This window comes from Emydura macquarii, unplaced genomic scaffold, assembly GCF_026122565.2.
Source record: "Emydura macquarii macquarii isolate MOO-44397 ecotype Brisbane River unplaced genomic scaffold, CSIRO-AGI_Emac_v2 contig_18, whole genome shotgun sequence".
NCBI lineage: Eukaryota > Metazoa > Chordata > Testudines > Chelidae > Emydura > Emydura macquarii.
Genome location: NW_027130155.1, coordinates 215,602 through 237,324, shown reverse-complemented (window position 1 = coordinate 237,324; position 21,723 = coordinate 215,602). Strand labels below are relative to the sequence as shown.

The following is a 21,723-nucleotide window of genomic DNA, read 5'->3' as shown; positions in this document are numbered from 1 at the left end:
GATGCCTGCTAAGAAAGTATCTTTCTAATTTCAGAGAGAATATAACCTGTGCTGCTATTATGGTTTATCTCACCATCAGTTATGAGGCTTCATTTTGCATCCTTAAAACAAGCAACTGCTGCAACATATTGAAAATATGCAGAATGAGTTAAACTCAACTGAGCATAAGTGTTGTGGTTTATAGCTAACACCTCACTGTATCTCTAGCCTTGTGACCATAGTTACTTATTACGTTACAGCAATCCATGTTAATCTAACTGATGCTTAATCGTCAGACTTTTAAATGTTTGGAGGGTCAATAGTACATACATTCTGACTCACTATCCAAGATAAGAAAAATTTAATCTGCGGGCCTGCCTTAAAGCTTTAGTGAAGACCTTTCTCTCACAGTTTAGATTTCTGAAATAAAAAAGCAAGCTTCAAGTGCTTTTGAATGAAAAGCACCTGCAAACTTTGTAAAGCATAAAGAGGATCTTGGATATGATGATGTAGCAAAGTAAAATTGTATTTGAACTACACTACCCGTTTCAACAGTGTTGTTCAGGTACTGTCACACATGCCTCGCGCTTTGCTCTTACAATGCCCCAAAAGGTTAAAAAACACTGCACTGATCTTATAGGTTTCTAACAACACAGAAACAGCAAATCATAAAAAAGTGTAAGCTTTTTTCCATCTACCAGAGCCAGATGTGGTTCTACAATCTAACTGCAATACTATTCCTTGTAGTATTACTTCTAAAGTTCCCCCCATCCACCCCCCAGCCCCTGCTCCTTATTGCACTTTAGCAGCAGAGTCATGGGGATCCCATAAGTGATTATAATACATTAAAAAGGGAATGGTCATGAAACTAGACAAGAACGAAGTCTTACTGGTAAAATCAGCCTTGATAAACCATGGTCTATATTTCACATCTCACACTTGTATAATCTGAGTAGTTTGTCAAGGAGAGTTTAATTGATTCAATATAGAACAAAAACTACTTAAGAAATTTGTTTTAAACACCACTGATGCTCAAAGTGGATGTTCCCTATGTGATAATCTTTTTAAAAATGAGATTCTACACAGACAGACAGACACATGGTTGTCTGTTCTGGGACTGATGTTATTTGACCACTAACTGAAACCAATGTGTTATGGCTGCACAGATTCTGTGTTTAGATTTATAAAGCATCTAACCATAACTAATCAATAATTTATTGTGAATTACCTATATAGATAACACATTGAACTGGATTTCTGAGCAGCTGGTTCCCTATAAACTAATGTACTTCCAAAGGTTCATGGGACAGGGCTTTTGGAACCTAGGACTTGTAAATGCAGGGAAATACTGTCCCCCTTTCCCTCTGTGGTTCAAGGCATATGGACATTTCCCCCCTCTTGACCTTAGGAAGATGCAAGAATTAGCCTCTTCTAAAATTAGCATACAAACCTTTTTCCTTCAGAAGGCCTCTAATGTAGTGTTCATCTTATTTATAGTTTTAGATAAGGTTCAGTTGCTTTCAGTGTATACATTTTACTGTACCTAAGATACTTATGTAATAGCTGATTCTATGAATACGCCACGTTCAGAGCTCCTGCTCAATGAAACTTTTGTATATGAAACAGCAGAACTAAGTCCTTGAGTGCTAAACAAATAAACCTAGTAATTCGATATACTTAATTTAAAATATAAATATCTTATGAGGTTCCAGTCTTTAGATTTGGAAAGATAATTAATTACAAACTTATTAATAACTAATAAAGATTAGCAGCTATATTACATGTCTGCTAAATATCAAGCTAGTAGTAAAATTAATTGCCTGTAGCTTTAATAAAAACCTGAACCTTCCATTTTCCAAGACTATTTTTTTTAGGTCATGATCCGGGAAGTTACTCTAGACTGGTAGACCCCTGCATAACAACCTTCAAAACTGAGACCTAAAATCTGTTTTAGAAAATGGAAGGCTGAGGTTATTAAAAGAAAAATACAGACAAATACTCAAATTTTTTTCCTATACATGTGAAATAAACACTAATGTATCACCAGTATCTTCTTACTGTTTAGTGCAGCAATACCTTGTATGCTAAAAGGCGGCTAGTTTTTTTTTTTAAAGCTTTTTATATTTTCAAAATACAGAGTTAGAACTGAATTAGCAAATACATTGTTACTTCAAGATGGCCTAACTGCTCTAAAGCAAAGAATTTTTTCTGAATTTCTAACCAAGTAAAAGCACTTTCAGATAGCTATTATAGAGTGAACACTAAATCCCTTATCTACCACAAGTAGGTTACCATAAAACAAATGTTGTCAATATACACACAAGAACCTAATACTGGTTTTACTATTGATCATTTCATTTAAATCAATGACAAATCTTCCACTAGCTTCAATGGGAGCAGGATCACCACCTCTTGCCCTATGTTTTTTAAAATCATTTTATGGAGTAGTTCACTGACTAGAAACTTTCATTTCAAATCCTGTGCTTAATACTAAAGTGTTACAGAAAAAGAAGTGACAAACAGAACAAAATAGCAGATGCTGCCAACCCAGATACAATCTGTGAATTTCAGAACCTGCATGCTTGACCACGGTGGCCTGAACAACCTGGACTCTTGCCAAACTTTTGGATGCCAGAAACAAACAGTTAAGTTGCTTCAAATGCATTCACTAATGCAATAAACTAAGACAACCATGTTGTTGGGAGAGATCTTGGCAAGTAATGCAGGGCAAGTTGATGACATGGCTCTAATGCCAAAAAGGTCCTCAAACTTTTTTGGTGCCTAAATTCTGCTCTTGGATGCATATGTCCAGACACCACAGTCATCAGTGAAGACTAAATCTGAGATCCTCTGCACTAGTATAAAATTCACGTAGGTGCCTAAGTCCAACAATTAGGTGCCACTGAAATCCTCAAAACCCCTGCTCAGATGCTGCCTAACCCTTTACCCACCTAGACTCCGTAGGTGTCTAAGTTTCTGCTGCTGGGCATGCATAAAAACATCTAATGCAGTGCAAATGAGACATTCACTGCCTGTGGTGCCTGATCCCATAGGTATGCGCTGAGTACGCCTAACCCCCTTAAAGACAGGTTGGAGCAACCAGTTCAGATTTTTTTTTTGAGAGAAAAAGCAATGTCTCCATTCCCCCCAAGAATATACAATAGCCCAGTGATTTGGGCAGGCATCTGAGACGTTTTCAAATCCCCACTCTGTCTGATGTGGAGCAGGGCTGTGAGCCCTGGTTTCCCACATCCCAGGTGAGTGTTCTATCTTCTTCTTAATCTTGTCACTAGTGGGTAGCTGTCCACCTCACAAAATCACTATAGACTTTGGTATGAATCAGTATGACTGGCAGGGTTTACTTATGAGAGCCCTAGGAAAGTAGGTTTGTAACAGCTAAGATAGATGCAGTGACAGAGTGTGTGGGCAAAATTTGCACAGCTCCCACCATCTTTAGTGTAGCCCTTTCTTTATCCCTAAAGTGAATCTCTCTGTCTGTCTCTCATTTTTTAAAGAATAAAATACACCAGCCACTGCAAACAGACAGTGGAAGTGAATTTCTTTGGCAAAGAATTACTGCAATTATTGATAGTGCTGTGGCAGACTGGTAGAGCTACAGGTTACATACACTGTGCATAGTAAAGGAGTTAACGGCCAAGGAACAAAATAAAAGGAAAATTCAGGAAAAGGTAGAAAAATAATGCTTTCACAAATGCAAATGTTTAACAAGCTGAAATGGCTGTGTTAGTTATCAGACAAATAAATTTACTTACCTTGGTTAACTGTTGTTCTTTGAGATGTGTTGTTCATGTCCATTCCCAATTAGGTGTGTGTACATGCCACGTGCGCCAGTGCTATACATTTTTCCCCTAATGGGGGCTGGCTCTAGTGCCCTCTGTAGTAGCATGTGAATGCACCAGTATATAGGGCGCTCCCCTCCATCTCAGTTCCTTCTTACCAGAACTCCGACAGAGGGGAAGGAGGGTGAGTTGTGGAATGGACATGAGCAACACATCTCGAAGAACAGTTACGAAGGTAAGTAACTGTTCTTTATTTTTCGAGTGCTTGCTCGCTCATGTCTATTCCCAATTAGGTGACTTACCAGCAGTACCTCTGAAAGTGGGCTGGAGTTTACTGATTGCAACATTGCTCTGCCAAAGCTGACGTCATCCCGACCCTGCTGCGTAATGGCGTAGTGGGACGCAAAAGTATGCACTGAAAATCAGGTCGCGGCTCTACAGATGTCCTGGATTGGAACCTGAGCCAGGAAAGCCACTGACAACACCTGCACTCTTGTCGAGTGGGCCGTCAAGGAGGCTGGAGGTGCAACTCCCACTTGCTCATAGCATGTTCGGATGCACGTGGTGATCCAGGATGAAATTTTCTGGGATGATACCAGCAGCCCTTTCATCTATTTGGCAATCGCAACAAAGAGTTGTGTGGATCTACAGAAACGTTTGGTCCTGTCGATGTAGAATGCTAGAGCCCTCCTAACATCAGGAGTGTGGAGGCGCCTCTTCTCAGTAGAATTGTGGGGCTTTGGAAAGAAAACCGGCAGGAAAATATCCTGATTTACATGGCAATGGGACACTACCTTTGGCATGAAAGCTGGGTCTTGACGCAGTTGTACCTTATCCTTGTAGAAAACTGTAAGGAGGTTCAGAGGTCAAAGCCCTAATCTCTGAGACACTTCTTGCCAACGTGATAGCCACCAAGAAGGCCACTTTCCATGATAGAAGCAGGAGAGAGCAGGAAGCCAGGGGCTCAAAGGGGGAGGACTCATAAACCTGGAGAGGAAAGTTCAGTTCCCATTGGGGAATTGGTTCTCACACCTGCAGAAAAAGCCTTTCTAGGCCCTTGAGGAATCTAGCTGTCATCTCGTACGAAAAGACCTGTCTATCCTGTATAGGGAGAGGAAAGGCCGATATGGCTGCTAGGTGTACCTTGATTGACGACAAGGCCAAACCTTCTTGTTTTAGATGGAGCAGGTAATCCAAAATAGCTTGGATGGATGACTTAGATGGGGATGGATGTTGTGAAGAGCTGCACAGCAAGTGAAGCAGTTCCACTTGGCCAGGTATGACACTCTGGTGGAAGGTTTCCTGCTTCCCAACAGGATCTGTTGGACTTGCACTGAGCAGGACCACTCGTCCAGGCTCAGCCATGGAGCATGCCATCAGGTGCAGGAAGGTGAAGTTCGGATGAAGCAGCCAGCCGTGAACCTGGGAGAGAAGAGCTGGTCGTGGTGGGAATGCCCAGGGTTGGGCTACGGACAAAATGAAGACCATCACGCAACAATGCAGGCATGGCCCCGCAGGAGCCACCAGGATGATCCATGCCCTGTCTCTCTTGATTTTTATGAGGACTTTGTGAACCAGCGGTATTGGTGGGAAGGCATACATGAGATCGCCCAACCATGACAGAAGAAAAGCACCTTGACAGTGAGCCGTTCTCACGTCCCTGCAAGGAACAGAACTGACTGTACTTCCTGTTCCACCTGGGGGTGAATCGGACCACTTGGGAGCGTGCCACCTCTGGAAGATGAACCTGGCTACATCTGGGTGCAACAACCACTCGTAGTGAGAGCAAAAGGATCTGCTGAGGTGATCCACTGATACGTTTCTGACGCCTGGGAGGTGCACAGGTTCCAGGTGAATTCTGTGATTCACACAGAATTTCCAGAGATGTATTGCCTCTTGAAAAAGGGCTAGGAATACCACCCCTCCCCGGGTCTGTTGATGTAATACATTGAGGTCTGTGAGTACCTGAACCACCCTGCTGGTGAGCTGGGGCAGGAACACTTTGCAGGCCAGATGAATTGCCCTGAGTTCCCGGATATTGGTATACAGTTTTAGCTCATCTCTGGTCAAGAGGACCTGAGTCCTGAGGGAACCCAGGTGGGTTCCTCATCCTAGCTCCAAGGCATCCGACATGTAGTGGGAGTGTGGACGCTTTGGTACCGGGGAACGGTGCCAGGAGCTTGAACATCGCTCCTCTTGCGACCGGCTCTTGTCCTTGGGTTTCTTGTAGGGGCTTGGTGATGGGGGTTGGGATACCGGAGATCTGTGCTGGCTATATGAAGATCAGTGCCAGGGCTCAGGAGACCAGTGGCGTTCCAGGGACTGGTGCCGTTTCTCTAGAGACAATTGAACTATGTACACTAAGAAACAGTGAAAACCACTAGTTGGAAGAGCTTGCCATAGCAAGACAGCGTTACAGCACGGTCACGGGTGCTAAGGAACCGAGAAGGAGGGGGCCGACAGCGCCCTATATACTGGTGCATTTATGTGCCGCTGCAGAGGGCACTAGAGCTGGCCCCACGAATACCACTAGGGGAAATTTCTGGGCACTGGCACTGGCGCGCACACACACACACACAATTGGGAATGGACATGAGCAAGCACTCGAAGAAGAAGAAGAGTAAATTCTGAATCAAGTATAGACAATGAATTGAACCTGGAATAAATATCTAGGTCACTACCAACCACAAAGCTGTTCTGTGCTCCAGTACTGGGTTTCTCAAATGCTTCTAGACTGTGGTAGAGCTCTGCAGCAGGACTGGGATCCCGCAGGTCCTGCTGCCATAATAGTGGGAGCGGAATTAAAGAATAATCCCTCACAGGCCTCTGGACTGTGGCTCACTCCTAAAGTACCCTGTCGCAGGGATCACCTACTTGCCTATCCAATCACCATTCCACACCTTACCTGTGGCAACTATGGTACGTGAATTTGTCCATGTACAGCTAACAATACAGTCAAATCTCTTTTCCTGGACTCCTGACTCAAGTCAAGCTGCTCCACAGTAGGTGGAGTGGCTCTAGTTGCACTCCTGTAGAGCTCTGGAGCTCCCTACTCAGACCTACTGGCTGAGCTACAGGGAGGATAGATGGCCTAATCTTACTACCTGCGATGAGAGATTTCCTTTAGCTCATGTGGTAGAGGCATAAAGAGAGGTTATTTGTGGTAGCTGAAGGACCATAGTTTTGGTTTCAACTCCCCACCTGTGCATGTATGGAAGATTTAACTGATAACAGTGTCTTTCCTCTTCACTACATAGATTTGTTAGAGCAAGATTGTAGCTATCGGCTAAAGTGATTCAGCTTTCTGCTGAAGTACTTGATTGAAATAGCTCCATGGCTAATTTCGCTGTTTGTCTGCAGGTTCCTCCTCTAAACGTGTAGTGGTCCCTTAGTAGGCTGCAAGCTTTATTCTTTTTTCCCTAAGCAGCTGTTTCCACAACCATTCCTGCAAGGAAGGACCTGTCTGCCTCTCTCAACCGCTGGAAAGAGGAAGGCAAAAGCATTACCCTGTGACCAGCAAGTGCTCCCTGGAGCCCACATTGAGAACTGCTGCTCTAACATTGTACAGGATTTTGCACTTAACAGAACTGTCATGAAACCTCTGCACAACATTCACATTTCAGAGCACTCTAACCTGGAAACTCTTTAGAAGTGAGATTGGTGTAGTGGAACTGATTTGTGATCTTTAATAATTCCTCTTACCACTTCAGTTTGATTGCAAAGCTACCATTACAAATCCACTACATTTGATTTTCCCCCCCTCAACACAGCAGTTGTACCTTTTACTTAAGTCTTTCAATTAAAGAATCGATTCCATGAAGGTCTCAAAATGAGGTAAAAAGCCTGTTTTTCTCTTTTAGATTCACTGGTTTTCATTAGTGTGTATGACCCACTATTCACAAAGAGAATCCAAGGTTTCTGCTAAGACGCTACCTATTCTCTGTTACTGTTCCAGATTACTATATGATAAAGCAGCTGGTGATGCCTAACTTCCAGATCTGGAAGGTTGCCGTCTATAATAAAATTTACATCATTCACAGATTCCAAATGACAATTATTGTTGAAAATCAGAACTTAAAAGTTTCTCACAGTTACAGTTATGAGAATGTTTTATCACTAAACCATATTTCCAGTAATTTACAGTGCAATGATGGTGTACAGAGTTGAACACTAAGCCTCATAAACATTGTTCTAGCTTTTTCTTCCTTGACAAATATTTTGAATTAGGCTTCAGTGTTACTGAAACTACCTGGATCATATAAAAGCTCTGCTTTGCTTGAAAGCAGCTTTGTCTATGAAAATTCTTTGATAAAAAGCAGTGAATGTGAATGAATGCTAGGCATTCTTCAACAATCAGATCTAGTTCCTTGGTGACTGAAGGATCAAACGTCAGAGTTTGGTGATGGAGTTTATCAATTCATTTGAATACAGTATGGCACAGGTGAAGTGTAATGAAAGTCATGCACAGATTGGATAGCCATATGGATGCAGGGAACTTAATCATTTACCTAATCTTGTAGTAGAAAGGACATATTTAACTATAAAAATAATGAAAAGGATGACCAGCTGTGGATTGGCAGAGGCCAACATTTGGCTTCTCTTTTTTCTTCATGTAAAAGACAGACCAATAATTACAAATCCTTTTCAATCTATCACTGCTGAAAAACAAGGGTATGAAGCATTGAAGAGTGCAGTTGTGATGTTAGTTACATCTATGAATGAAAAGCAGTGTCATTCTTATCACTCGTTATCACTGGCTTGCCCCGTTAGTGCCAGCCTGAATGCAGCTTCAGCTATTAGAAAAGAAAGTTAAATCATCAGTGTCTGAAAAATCATAGGCAGGAATTTTAAACTTTAGAAATTAACGATAACAAAAATCCCATTTCAAAGGAAGGGCAGCTCACAGGAGGCAGGACAATGTGGAGAACTTAATTATTATAAGCATCCAAAACATTCTTGCCGTGTTGCTTCTTTTGTTCAGCAAAGAACAGAACAGGGATCTTTCCCATTCCTTTTACATACAATCTTAATGATAATTACTAGAACTTTCTACTACATTAAAATATAAGAGTTTCTCTTAAGTTCATCAGAGAAGAGGGAGAGAGCTATTATAAATTCACTATTCTTCTGTTTTGCTGCTATTCCTGAACTTCACCACCATAACTGTTATGTTATCAGGACATCCTCTGTAAAATGACTGAAGAACTATACTTTTTGCACCAAAATGTGGTTCATCCAGGCGTTCCTTGATGAATCGAACAGCCTCTTCATTGCTGAAAGCATCCCACAGGCCATCTGACGCTAAGATCATGAACTCCGGCTGCAGTTTGTCCAGATCAAAGGACAGAATATCTGGGTCAGGGATAACAACATTCAGATTTTTCAGTGGATAATCTCCTAGTGAGCGGGACATGGCCAGAATCCCCTGAACACGCCAGGAGCCATTAAAGCTGATAAAGCCACCTGCAATGAAACACAAACTCTGTTAAATTGCATCTCTGACTTACTATCAGGTTCACTGAAAATCTGTTTTATGATATTCCAACAGATAACCATTACATATCTCAAAAAGCAGAAGATGCCTGAAGTAAGATGAACATCAAAATAATGAAGTAAAAGAGTTGGATTGGGTCTGTGTGTGTGCCAATGCTATTGAAATGGCTGAAACACAACATCACTAATGGCCCTCCTTTCAAAATGAAGCAAAGCTTTGTGTTTTTTACTCCTCAAATGAGTCTGATGTCTCCTTTATTTTAAGCAGTTTACCTTCCAATGAGAGCCTTGTGTCAGTGCTAAGACAATACACTGAAAGTGAATCTCTGTATTTGGTTTTTAATAAAGGTCTACTTCTCCTTTTGTACATTTCAACAACAGGTTTTCTCTTATTTGGGAGGATGTATAAAGGACATACATACATACAGAAAGGTCAAAATTTCACTATAAGGCACATATACTAACACATTTATGGACACCTCCATTGAGTTGTCTTGGGGGAGCTATAATGATGATGACCTAGAAAACTCTTGTTCTGAAAACAATTCTCATTCAGCACAGAAAAATATGAGTAAGGGAGCTGATTGTGTGGTGCAAATAGTAGCATCATCCTCAGAGCTAAACATATTTCATGGTGAATGGAAGGTGGGGAGGGGCAAATATGGTCACACTGAAGTCAATGACAAAATTCCATTTCTGACTGTACTGTGGCTGGGCTTTGGTCCTTAGGCAGTAAGATTTAAAAAGGCAGTTTTGTGTGTTAGGTAATTGTAGAACGCTTAAGGACAAAGCATAGAATTAACAGACCAAGATTTGTTTATTTTTGAGACACTATTTGCAGTGGGTTCCCAATCATGCTCCCTTTAAAATATGAGCATTATGAAAGTTCTTAATCCAAAAAGGAAAAAAAAAAAAAAATCAGTAAAATTGTCACTTTATCTTCACTGTGGACTGCAGGTGCATGGAAAATTCACCATTGGTAAATGCACTCATTATTCCTGATTTGTAAATTGTCCATTAAAAGATTTTTTTAACAAATTTGTTTGCTATTTAGAATTATGGTTTTTGCCTTGCAGATAAATTTCAGCCTATTATTGCTTGCAAACTATTCACTGCAACTATGTTCACAACTGATTACTGGAATTTGTGTGACAGATCACCTAAGTCACATGATTCCCTGTTCCTTAGTTGGATGACCTAACTTGAAACTGTATTTCAGTTAATGATTAATTGATTCTTGCTTAAAACCTGAAACTCAACTTATGTGAACATAAGTATGAGCATAACATTTTTTCCTGAATGTCTGCAAAGTGAATAAAGAAGGGCATGCAGGAAAATTTGTTCAGATGTCAAGTATTTGTGCATATTTCTCAATATCTGCCCACCTCTATTGAAGACCGTATAAAATGAAGTCTCAATATTAAGACATGCACAATTCCCGAGACTATAACTGAAACACCTTTTCAAACATGCAGTCAAGCAAACCTTGACTTGGGCAGAGAGGCTGCATGCAATTGTACATTTTTGAGTGGCCTCTTGTCTGAACTTCGTGCAGCCCGTGCATTTATTGCCTATGCAGAAGAACCACAAGGACAAATTGGGGGGAAAAAACATGACTAGAGGAGAACAAATATTCCGAATGTAGTCTTCTGTGTGTTTTGGGATGATAGGAAAAGCATAAATTGCAATACACAGAAGTTAATTTTAGAGCGTACCATACAACCTGTAATTTAAGGAAAGCATTGTCTGCATCTTTTATCATGCTTACAGAGGAGACATCTGATGCAACTGACTCACTGGATCTACTTATTCTAATCTTTACAGCTGGAACTGATGGATATAAAGTTATTTTTTTGCTGTCTTTGTAAAGCCATGTCTGAAGTTTTTCTATGGCACGTGTTGTATGCTACAGGGCTGGATGAAAAAGTATTTTTTGTGTTTTTAATGTTTTCTATTTTCAATCGTGCAAACAGAATACTTAAATTCTCATTAAAACCAAACATTCTGTATCTCCAGCTGTTACTGAAGAGGAAGAATCCCTATTTACAGGAAAAAAAGATTTTGGCAACAATACAAAATTTTGCTTTTTAGACACTTCAGCTCAAAGGCTGAATGTTCAAGGTGAATAACTTGCATTTACATCAAGCAGTCAATGTGTGGCTCTAAAATTGCATGTGGCTCTTCACAACCCTAATTGGGGTTCTTTTAAGGCAAATGTCTAATTCGATGCTTCTCAGCCCCACTTGGGTCTCTGATCAGAGAGGCATTCCACATGTGGTGTAGGGCAAACAGTTTGATAACACGGTAGTACTGAGTTTCCCTTGCCGCCACAAGCAAAAAAGAAAGGGGCCAAAGATCTCCTGTAGCAGGTCAGAGTGGTGGAATTCCTTCTTCCATTCAGCAGCCATGGAAAGATAGAATACAGCAGACAACAATGCACCATCTTGTTCCAACAATAAGGCTTGGTCTACGTTTGAAAATTACATTGGCATAACTATGTAAGTCAGTAATGTGAAAAAAACACAACCCTGACTGAGGTAGATATGCTGACATAAGCCTTGGTATAGATACAGCTAAGTTGATGGAAGAGTGCTTCTATTGACATAGCTAATGTAATTCAGGGAGGTGGTGTTCCTATACTAACCGAAAATCCCCTTCTATCAGGCTGTAGTGGTTGTAGTCTGTATTTACACTATAGGGCTATGCTGATATCTCCATAATGTAGACATATCCTAAATTATGATCAAATTCCTGTGATTCATGCAACACATTAATTCTAAAATATGTGGCAGAGATCCCAGCATTACGTGGCATCTCACTCCCAAAAGCCCTGTTCTCCCCTCTCCTACTCCCATAAGTCTTGTGTTATTTACTTTGATATTAGATTTAATTTATTTTAGACAGGCCCCAAAATTTGTCCTGTCAAACTGCTGCAAGTTTTGTTCTGACAATGAACAGCAGCAATGGAGGACTTGACAGGAAAATATGGAGATTTGTATGTTTGATAGGGAATACCGGGGGGTTTAGCTCGCAGGAAGTTCCTGCCTCCCAGGGCCACCATAACAAAGTGTGATTGGCTGCCAGTTTAAGATATGAGAGTGACAGGTATGGTAAGTTCCTGCAACATCCTTGAAAAACCTTACTGAAGTTAAGTTTAAGTATCCTTGAAGTCCATTGTATTAAACTAATGATTTATGTATTACTGTTGGCCGGGGGGACTGTATGTAACCTCTCTAGGGGGGAATGTGATGTGAAGTATTATGAACTTCAAATGACTGTATTGTATAATGTGCCAGACAAGAATGGACACGTGTTTTGCTTGGGGAATCTCTAGGGGGGAGGTGAATGCAAGTTCCTCACCTCTGTTTATGCAAAAGCCTAACATTTTGCAGCTACGCCCTGAAGAGGGGACCAATGTCTGCTGATTACCCATTCCCAGAGTCTCAAGTTCAAAGGCCCAGCTGTATAAAGGAAAGACTGAGTTATTCATGGGGGTGCTAGTTCCAAGCTAAGGCTGTTATCAATTTGTAATCACAGAAAAACCTCTTTGCAGGGTCTGAAGGACTGACTCTTAGCAGAGCCCTTCCTGATGTTGGGGTGATCTCTGATAAGTTTATTAGCATATGTGTAGGTTCTTAATGTTTTCTCTGTAATGCATCAACCTAAAGAATAAATGTGCTTGCTTAGGGAGAGCTGTATGGTAGCCTGTAGCTGCGGGCAATTACAGCTGTGCATAGCTTTCCGAGAGACTGTAAAGTGCAGACGCTGGCCTCTTTAGGCAGTGTGGTTTACTAGGAGTATCACAGTGTAGGCAGGGAACTGTGCAGCCTGGAAAAATCCCTGGTCAGGAGGGAGAGATGTGGATTTCTACGCAAGAGAAATGACAGATGAGGATCCAGGAGCCTACAGTGGGTGCCCTTGAGAGACCATGGAGGGCGAATAAGGTGCTGTTGGCTTAAACTAGGACAATGATGATCGTTAAATGATGAGTGATGTCTGAGAGCAAAAATTCATCAGAATGAGGCTCTAAGGCTTATTTAAAAAAAAAGAAAGACAAAGGTTAAGGAAGATAGAAAAGGTGGATTTGAGCAGCACAAGCGCTAGAGACAGAGAATGTTGTCATGGGGTCAACGTGACTGGAGGTCTTTCAAGAGGTGAGACGCCACCATGAAAAAAACCACCACTGGGAAGATGCCTCTCTCATACAGGATGATCATGATATTCCAAGATAGATGTTAGATGAATGGATGACAAGGATGGGGGAAGCACTTTTCTGCCTTCAAATTTCTTTTCGGCAATTTGTTTGTCCAGTCTTCTCAGGTGGGGGATGAGAAGTTTCAAGAAGGGATTACAATGTTTAAAACAAGCATGTCTACATTATCTTTGTGAATACTCATGAGATTGCAGAATTATAAAGAGCTTCTGCAAGTTTTTCATGCCTCAGGACTATTTCACAGAATCAGAGATTAGGGTCAGAAGGTACCTCAGGAGGTCATCTAGTCTAACACCCTGCTCAAAGCAGGACCAACCCCCAACTAAATGTATATATATGCACGTGCTCATTTACATAGGAATAGAGGAATTGCCATACTGGATCAGGCCCAAGGTCCCTCTAGTTCAGGATTGTGTCTCTGACAATGGCCAGCACCAGATGCTTCAGGAGAACATAAGAATGGCCGCACTGGATCAGACCAGTGGTCCATCTAGCCCAGTATCCTGTCTTTCGATGGTGGCCAGTGCCAGATCTTTCAGAGGGAATGAACCGGACAGGGCAATTATTGAGTGATCCATCTGCCTGTTGCCAGCTTCTAGATATCAGAGGTTCAGGGACCCACAGAGTATGGGATTGGAAGAAACCCTGCAATAGGCAGATATGAGATAATCTGACCCTCTGAAGGTCTCACTCTAATTCTAATAGTTAGATTGATTTAAACCTTGAAGCATATGGTTTTATCTCCATTCCAATACTCTTTGTTAGCATTAACTATTGTAACTGGATATTCTTGTTATCCATACAAATGTCCAAATCCTCAATCTTACTACATTTTTTGCCTCAAACTACATATCTACCTAAAGGAATACAATATATACCACTCACTAAATAGGAAGCCTCTTCCTAAACCCTTCATGACTGTTGTTCAGAATTCAACTTATCATACAAGTGTTATGTTCTGAAACCTCAGTTCCAACTGACATCCTTGATCCAACCAGCGTCAGCTTCAGCAGCGGTAGTGAAGTTTGAATAAGTCATGCAAACTCAAGCTGCCCTCTTCTTAGAGGTGATCTCTTGCAGCCAAAGTTGTTGGTGTTGTATGAAGAAGCTTTCATTGCTGCTGCCACTGTACCTATTCTGTGGAAGTAAGCAAGAGGGGGCAGTGGATAGGACACTCAATGGGGCATCAGGAGACTTGGGATCCATTGCCAGCTTTGCCACTGACTTGCTAAGGAACCCTGGACAAATCACTTACTTTCTGTGCCTCTGTTTCCCCATGTGTACTTTGAGAGCTATGGCTGAGAAGTGCTTTACAAGTGCTAAATATTCTATACCATGAAAACTTCATTCTCCAAGACTGTCAACCTGGCACCTATCAGGAGCAAGCATCACATATGAAAAAAATAATTGTGTATTATCTATAGAATAAAGTACTAAAGAATGCATTGTTTAAACTGAAAATACAAGTTTATAATCTTACCAGCTCTTTTAATCCTCTTTCTCTCCTTCAGTTGATAAGGTTTGTGATCATGTGACAAAGGGATAGCATTTCCATCCTTATCACACAAGACTCCCCGTGAATCACCAACATTGGCCACTGTAAGTTCTTTATCTGACAGCAATGCAATCAAACAGGTAGTACCTGGAAAAGAAGGAGGAGAAAAAGAGGCAAGACAATGAAATAAAAATCACCACTAATTACAGTGCAGTTTCATCCAGTTGCTATCTGTATTCAGCACCCAGAGGGAACAGCAGCACCACTTGTATCTGTCTGAAATATCTAGTACTCTGATGACAGTCAATTTAATGGCATTGATCAAAAGTGACAGTCAATTTCTTCTAACAATATTTTTAAGTCTATCGTATTTTAACTCTGATAGGCTGGGATTACAGGGTCATTCCCCCAGCACAGCATCTCTCATCTGCTTTGTCATGTAGACATTTTAAAAATGATTCTACAGCATAAACCTGCTTGGAAACAGAAACTTCTTCCATGATACAGCTTGTATTTTTCTCTCAAGGGATGATGGGTAAAATAACTGTTAAAAAAACCCACGCCGTCTGTTGCTCAATTTTGATAAAATTCACTAGCAAGAGAATGGGTTCCAAATTAAGGAAGGCAAAGAGAGGTTGGAATGGGAAAAATTAGTTCCCAGTCTAGGCCTAATAGCTGTCTTCTTCTGCTGGTCAAGGAAAGTAATAGGAGAGAAAAGTTCTCTTGGCACAACAGTCTAATGGCAGATACTACTTTTTAAAAAATGCATGAATAAAATAAATCTGGTCAGAGAATAACTTTCTGTGTGCCCTTACAGAAAGAACTGCTGTCAAAATTGGGAGCCTATGTACATCTGGCTATGCCAAACCCCAGCATTTGATGCAAATAGGTCATATGTCCTCTGCAGGGCAGATATCATGGTATAAAGTATGTTTTAAGATAGTGCCCCTGGGGTAAGGGAGAACTTGAGGATACGTTGCGCCATTTATTCTATGGCAAGGCAAGAGCAAAGTGGATAAGGTCACTGTTAGTAAGAGATTTGTCTGAAGGATATGGTATGTTAGTTGTCATCTCAAAGAAATAAGGATGCCCAGCTATTGTGGCTCATTTGCCCATTTAGTAGAAATGAAAAAGAAAAAAGGCCCAGTTTAATTAAGCTACTATTTCATGTATTACAAAAATATATAAGCAATGTCCCACTTCCACCATCCGTAAACAGTACTGCACTACTCAAAGTCTATCCCCATCTCCCCCTTCACAGATGAGCATGTTCAAGGACAGAGACTCAGAATATGAACAATAGGCATCCCTGACAATATTCTGCAGTGTCTGAGCATTCACTATGGGACACCTTGCTGGCTGCTCAATTCACCAAGTCTCTGTGCCCCAGCCTCCCACCCGTTGTTAAGGCTCTCTCTCAATCTCACAAATATTGTGCACCACAAATATTGTGCAGAGTACAGCATGCAGTTATAATGGTCGGGATTTTTTTTCCCCTGTTGCTTCCAAATGATTGCATAAGCAGTGCAATCTGCCTTTCAAACAGTCAAATGCACACCTAACTATAGTTCTGCAGCTACTCAAACAATAGTTAAAAAGTTCCTTCCTTCTGTCCAAGCAGCCTGTGAATAGCTTCATCAATCAAGGCATCAGAGAGTAAGTGGGGCCTCCCAGAGTAACTGGATCACCCTCCACACCATTAATATCCACAGTGGTCCTTTATTCATTAATTTAAATAAAACTAAGTTCCGAAAGATGCTCACATTGCAGACCCTTCCAGATCACCCAACATTGATGTCTGTAAGCCTGCCATGGTGATCAATGGTTCTTGGAGCATGATGGAGACCTCTTTCTATTTATAAATGCTATGCTGTGGCCCTAGGGAGTGAAGGGGAGAAACGATAGGCAAATGGGTTCCATCAATTGCCCCAATACAGTTTGGGAACCCTATATGTGCAAAGCCATCAATAATCTCCTTAGAGAAAGCTTTACAACCCAGCTAGACCGTACCTTATATCCACTACAACTGGAGCTCCAGGATCAGTTCTGCACAGATCTAGAAAAAAGATGGCCCTCCCCATCCTGAAATTTTCTTACAACTGCTGGTCACCTCAGCTCTGCAGAACAATCCTTTTCCACCTATCCATCTGGTCTGCTGGGTCTAGAAACAGTGCTGAATGCTGTGTAACAGTAAGGAACCAATCCTTCAGTTCCAACAGCTGTGTGTCCTCGTCCTGCTTCAACAGCTTCAGAGAGTTCTCCAGCTGCTGATGAATATTCTCCTGCACCCAGCACCATCTCTTCAGTGGTGTTGCAGGCAAGGACAAATGCATCCAGTTTTGAATGCTGTAATACAGCAACGCAGCCTCTACATATTCGCATGTGCAACCGTGGTTGTGCAGTGCATTTCTGGGTATATGCTGCAGACAGCAACTGAAAATGGTCCTAGCCTGCCCAGAAAGAAAGCATGAGGTGGAGACAGCAGAAGCGAAACAGCTGTTACACCTCCAAAATGTTTAAAAGATACCAGCATTGTTCCCTCTGATACTCCACAGTAACATTTCTATATTATTTATTTTGAATAATTCCTGGTTCTTTGCTGCCTGTGACAGCATGAAATTTAAGAGTATGTCTACACACGGGGGTTAGCGGTAACTAGCAGTCTGTCAGTTGCACTAGTAGCGTGCACTTGGAGTGCCTGTTCCGTTTTAAATTTGCGTTGTGTAAACACACACTGGCAGTTTCCTGAGAACTGTGAGGGAGTTACATTCTCAGGGGTATCCCATGGTCCTTTTCTTGGCGGCTGAACAGAGTGCATCATAAGATTGTTTTTGCTGTGAATTGTGGGATGCAAAGGGGAAGCCAGGTGGGTTCAAACATTTTAAAAGCTCATGTTTCCTGCATTTCTGTCCCTTCACCCTAAACTCCTTAGTCTCTTGAATATGGGGATCAGAAAAAAAAACCACACACTGATATCTTGTAAGCCATCCTAACTACAAAACATACTTCTCTGCATGACAATTATTGATAATCCCTTCCCTACTTTCCTTTCTGCACTATTTCAGTGTAACTGGCAAGGATATATGCCTCTCTTATAGACACCTACTGTGTCTTCATCTCTGGACAATATGAGACATACTCATGTACCAGCAAGCTCTGTTTCAGGCAAGATATATTTTACAGAATACTTCCAGCCAAACTGCTCAAGGTAAAGAGAATTTCCTGGAATTACAGAAAAGTATTTACCTCTTTCAGATGCCTGACATTTATAAACATATCAGAAGACTGGATTATTTTTAGTACAGTGATTTATCAATATAAATAAAATTACTCCATCAAAAACTAACAATGAAAAAACAAGACTAGATAAACATTAAACATCTCTAAACAAATCAGCTTTTCTGAGGGAGAAAAGCATGTTCTTGAGTATTGTTTTAACTCTTGATTAAGGACCCTACTATACTGTTAAGTGAAAATCAACAAGCAAAATATCCAATGGACATGGCAGTAAAAACCGTGCCACTTCAAGCCTTCCACAATTTGTGCTTCATAAATTGCTGGAGAGAGTGATTATATGGCTGGAACACCCATCAAAACAAAGGCCAGCAATGCAAACTGCCAGCAGGGAACTCAAAGATGCAACAAAGAAATCCTGGAAGGCATGGCTAAACACCTTCAAAGTACTCACATCAGGCCCAGTGGGCCCTTAATATTTCTCATCCACTCACACAGAGGATAGTGGTCAATACTGATGTGTCATCCCAGTTCCATCATCTTTTTAAAAAATGAAATATTCTTCATCTCCAATGTTTAATTGATACAGATTAGAAAGCTGCACAAAACTAAAACCAACACAGAAGACACCTTCTTTTTGTTCAAAAGTACAATACATCAATGGTCATATACATTAGAACTCTTGCTTTTTAAAAATATTGTCCTGCTTTAGGGGACTTTAGATCTAATATAATAATTTAATGAATGTTTTAAAGAAGCAAGCAGGCAAACAAGCCTTTTAAATGTTCATTTACATACTTCCAAAGAATGTTCCTGACATTTAGCTTGGATTGCAGAGTACTGCTAAAATTAATTTAATTTCACATCAATACAACCCATATTCCAGTGTCATTTAACAGTAAATAAAATTAAATTTCATGGTTGCTTTTTCTTTTCTTTTTACATAGGTCAGAAAAGTACAAGGTGAATTTTCACCTCAGTTAGCTAATTGACATCTGATTATTCATAAGAGAGGTTTTCACCTTTCCATATAATAGAGACTGACAAGAAAAAATAGCATCAGCTGGGCAAAAGATGGACAGTATCCAAAATATTTCATAACTTTTGACATGTACTTATTAGAAGTACAGTGGCATAAAGGGACCTTGATAAAAAAGGATCTCAGAAAACACATACCACTTTTATAGCGCTTACATGGATCACAGGAAAATCAATAAACCAAACCCTCACAGAAATGGGGTAGGCAAACAGCAGGGCTTTATGTAAGAAGAATGCACCTGCAATTCTGGAAATTGCCTGTAGTTCCTAGGGCTACTTAAGGTAGATAGCTTACGATGCCGAACCACTATGCAGCCAAAAGAAGGAACTGCCAGGTAGCAGCCACTCTACATAGCATGTTCCGCTGAGAAACCACTACTTAGAACATAAAACTATGTGTTACTGCTGCACTGACAAGCAGTCACATGCAGCCAGCTAGTAGCAGGGAAGCAGCTTCTTGTGAGCAGAGGGCAACAGGATGATCTAGCCATGCTGCTAGTGCAGGGAGGGGATCATGGGAGATGCATGAAGACAGCAGGTGGGTTAGGATGGAGTTCTGCAAGAGGTTCCTGATGGCAAGTCCTACAAATGTTGGCCTAACTGGGAATTCGAGATCATAGATTTAGCAATACCAGCAAGCCTGCTTCACCAAGGGCTCATATGATGGCTTCTCAGGATCATATGGAGTGCTTTCAAAGCAGGATCCCCTCACTTGCTCCTTTTTAAACCAAAGATTCAGATAATTCATCAAGCTAGAAGTCCTATACATCCAACTATTAGCAGTGACTTCAGGCCTCATGCCTTGGCTCCTGCAGAGATGAATTAGGATTTGAGCCTATGTTCTGGAGGTCTAAAATCTAAATCCTTATAATGTCAATGACTTGCTGCACAGCTGTCCAAATCCAGAATTACAGTGTTGCAATCCCTGTGTTCATACTTGAAAATGTCAAGACTGGTATAAATAAAATATTCTGTTCAGATGCAGTGTATTGGTTCTCAAGGTTGATTTTTAAAATAAGGGTCTGCTTTGCACAGCTGCAAGATGGAAATATTTTTCACTATACATTTGGTTATGTAATTTTTTGCAATTGACTAAAAGGTTATTTAACTAAGTGGGAACAGCTTCCAGTTTGTTGCTAAGAAAAAAATATTAACTTTAGCTTTTAAAGGCTCACCTAAGTACAGTATATACAGAGAAACGTAACAATCCAAGGCGCCAACGACAATCAGTTGTCTGGCAGAAACATTCTTCAACTAAAGGTCAAACAAAATTGTACTGAAGGCATTGAGTTTATTTTAAATGGTTGCTTTAAAAGGACTTGCAGTAATCTACTGGATTGAGCACCATACAACCTGGGTTCTGCCACACGCTCACTGCATGACTTTAACTTCTCTGATCTTATCTGCAAACAGGTATGAAAAATTTCCCACTGTGCAGCTACATTGGTGGTTGCAATGCTGAGAGCACTAGCACAGACAAGGCACCAGTGGCTACTAGTATTACTGTGTTGTACAGACCTGATATGAACAGATTTAACAGATATGATCTGGTTTAAACACAAGCATCTGCTTAGAGCACTGTCTGTACCAGGGGTTCTCAAGCTTTTTCTGAGCCGCCCCCAACATGCTATAAAAACTGAAGGGCTCAGTGGGGGGAAAGGAGGGGGAATTCTGAGCTCCAGCCCACCAGGCAGGGCCCTCAGGCATAGGCATAGTTTGACTTCTGTTTTGGGGAGGTGCAGAGTCTGGAGGGGCTCAGGTCAGCTCCACCCTTGACTCACTTCAGCAGGCCACCTGCCTGTCAGGATTGTGTGCGTGGTGTGGGAGAGGGAGCAACCAAAAATTGTAACTCAAAGCCGGAGCTCAGCTCAGAAACTTTGAAAAATGCTCAGGATGCAGACAGGAAGTAGCTAGGGGCTGTGTGCAGGCAGAGAGGTAGCTAGGAGCGCTGCTGGCCCCAAGTCTCCCTGCCCAGGCAGCTCTTACTGGCTGTGCAAGGAGTCAAAGGGGGCTGGGAGCTGAGGAGCAGCTGCAACCCTGGGCACCAGCAACAGGAAATGGGGGAACGCCGCGGCTGCCTGTTCCATAGTGCCAGGTAGAGCAACAGCTGCTGCGCACTGCCCGGCTTGTTTCCAGCCTCCAACCTGGCCAAGGAATGGGAGAGTGAGGGTGACTGTGGGAGAGAAGGAGGAGGAAGAGGTGTGGAGCTGCCGGCGGAACTGCCCCACTCTGGCTAAGGCACTGCAGTGGGGGGGAGGGGCAATGCCCTCTGTGCCCCCCCCCCAACTCCACCCATGGGCTCCATGCTTCAGCCCCACCACTCTGTTCTTGGCTTCAGCCGTGCGGCGGTCTCTGGGGCTCAGGGCTCCGTGCTTCAGCCATGTAGCTTCCGGCTTTAGTCCTGTGGGGGGCACCCTTGCTTGAGCCCCACAGCGGCAATGGAACTTGCAGTTTCAGCCCCACAGCTCCAG

General features: G+C 41.7%; 1 protein-coding gene across 1 annotated transcript in view; it reads right to left on the bottom strand.

Annotated features, from left to right (window-relative positions):
• Nucleotides 1–7,816: 7,816 nt before the first annotated feature.
• PPM1L (protein phosphatase, Mg2+/Mn2+ dependent 1L) overlaps nt 7,817–21,723 on the bottom strand; it is a 171,523-nt gene continuing 157,616 nt past the window's right edge. The window contains exons 3-4 of the mRNA XM_067543622.1: nt 14,966–15,127; nt 7,817–9,242 (exon numbers count right to left, since the gene is read on the bottom strand). Of these exons, the coding sequence (XP_067399723.1) occupies nt 8,899–9,242; nt 14,966–15,127 (506 nt within the window). The 3' untranslated portion in view covers nt 7,817–8,898. The remainder of the gene's footprint in view (nt 9,243–14,965; nt 15,128–21,723) is intronic.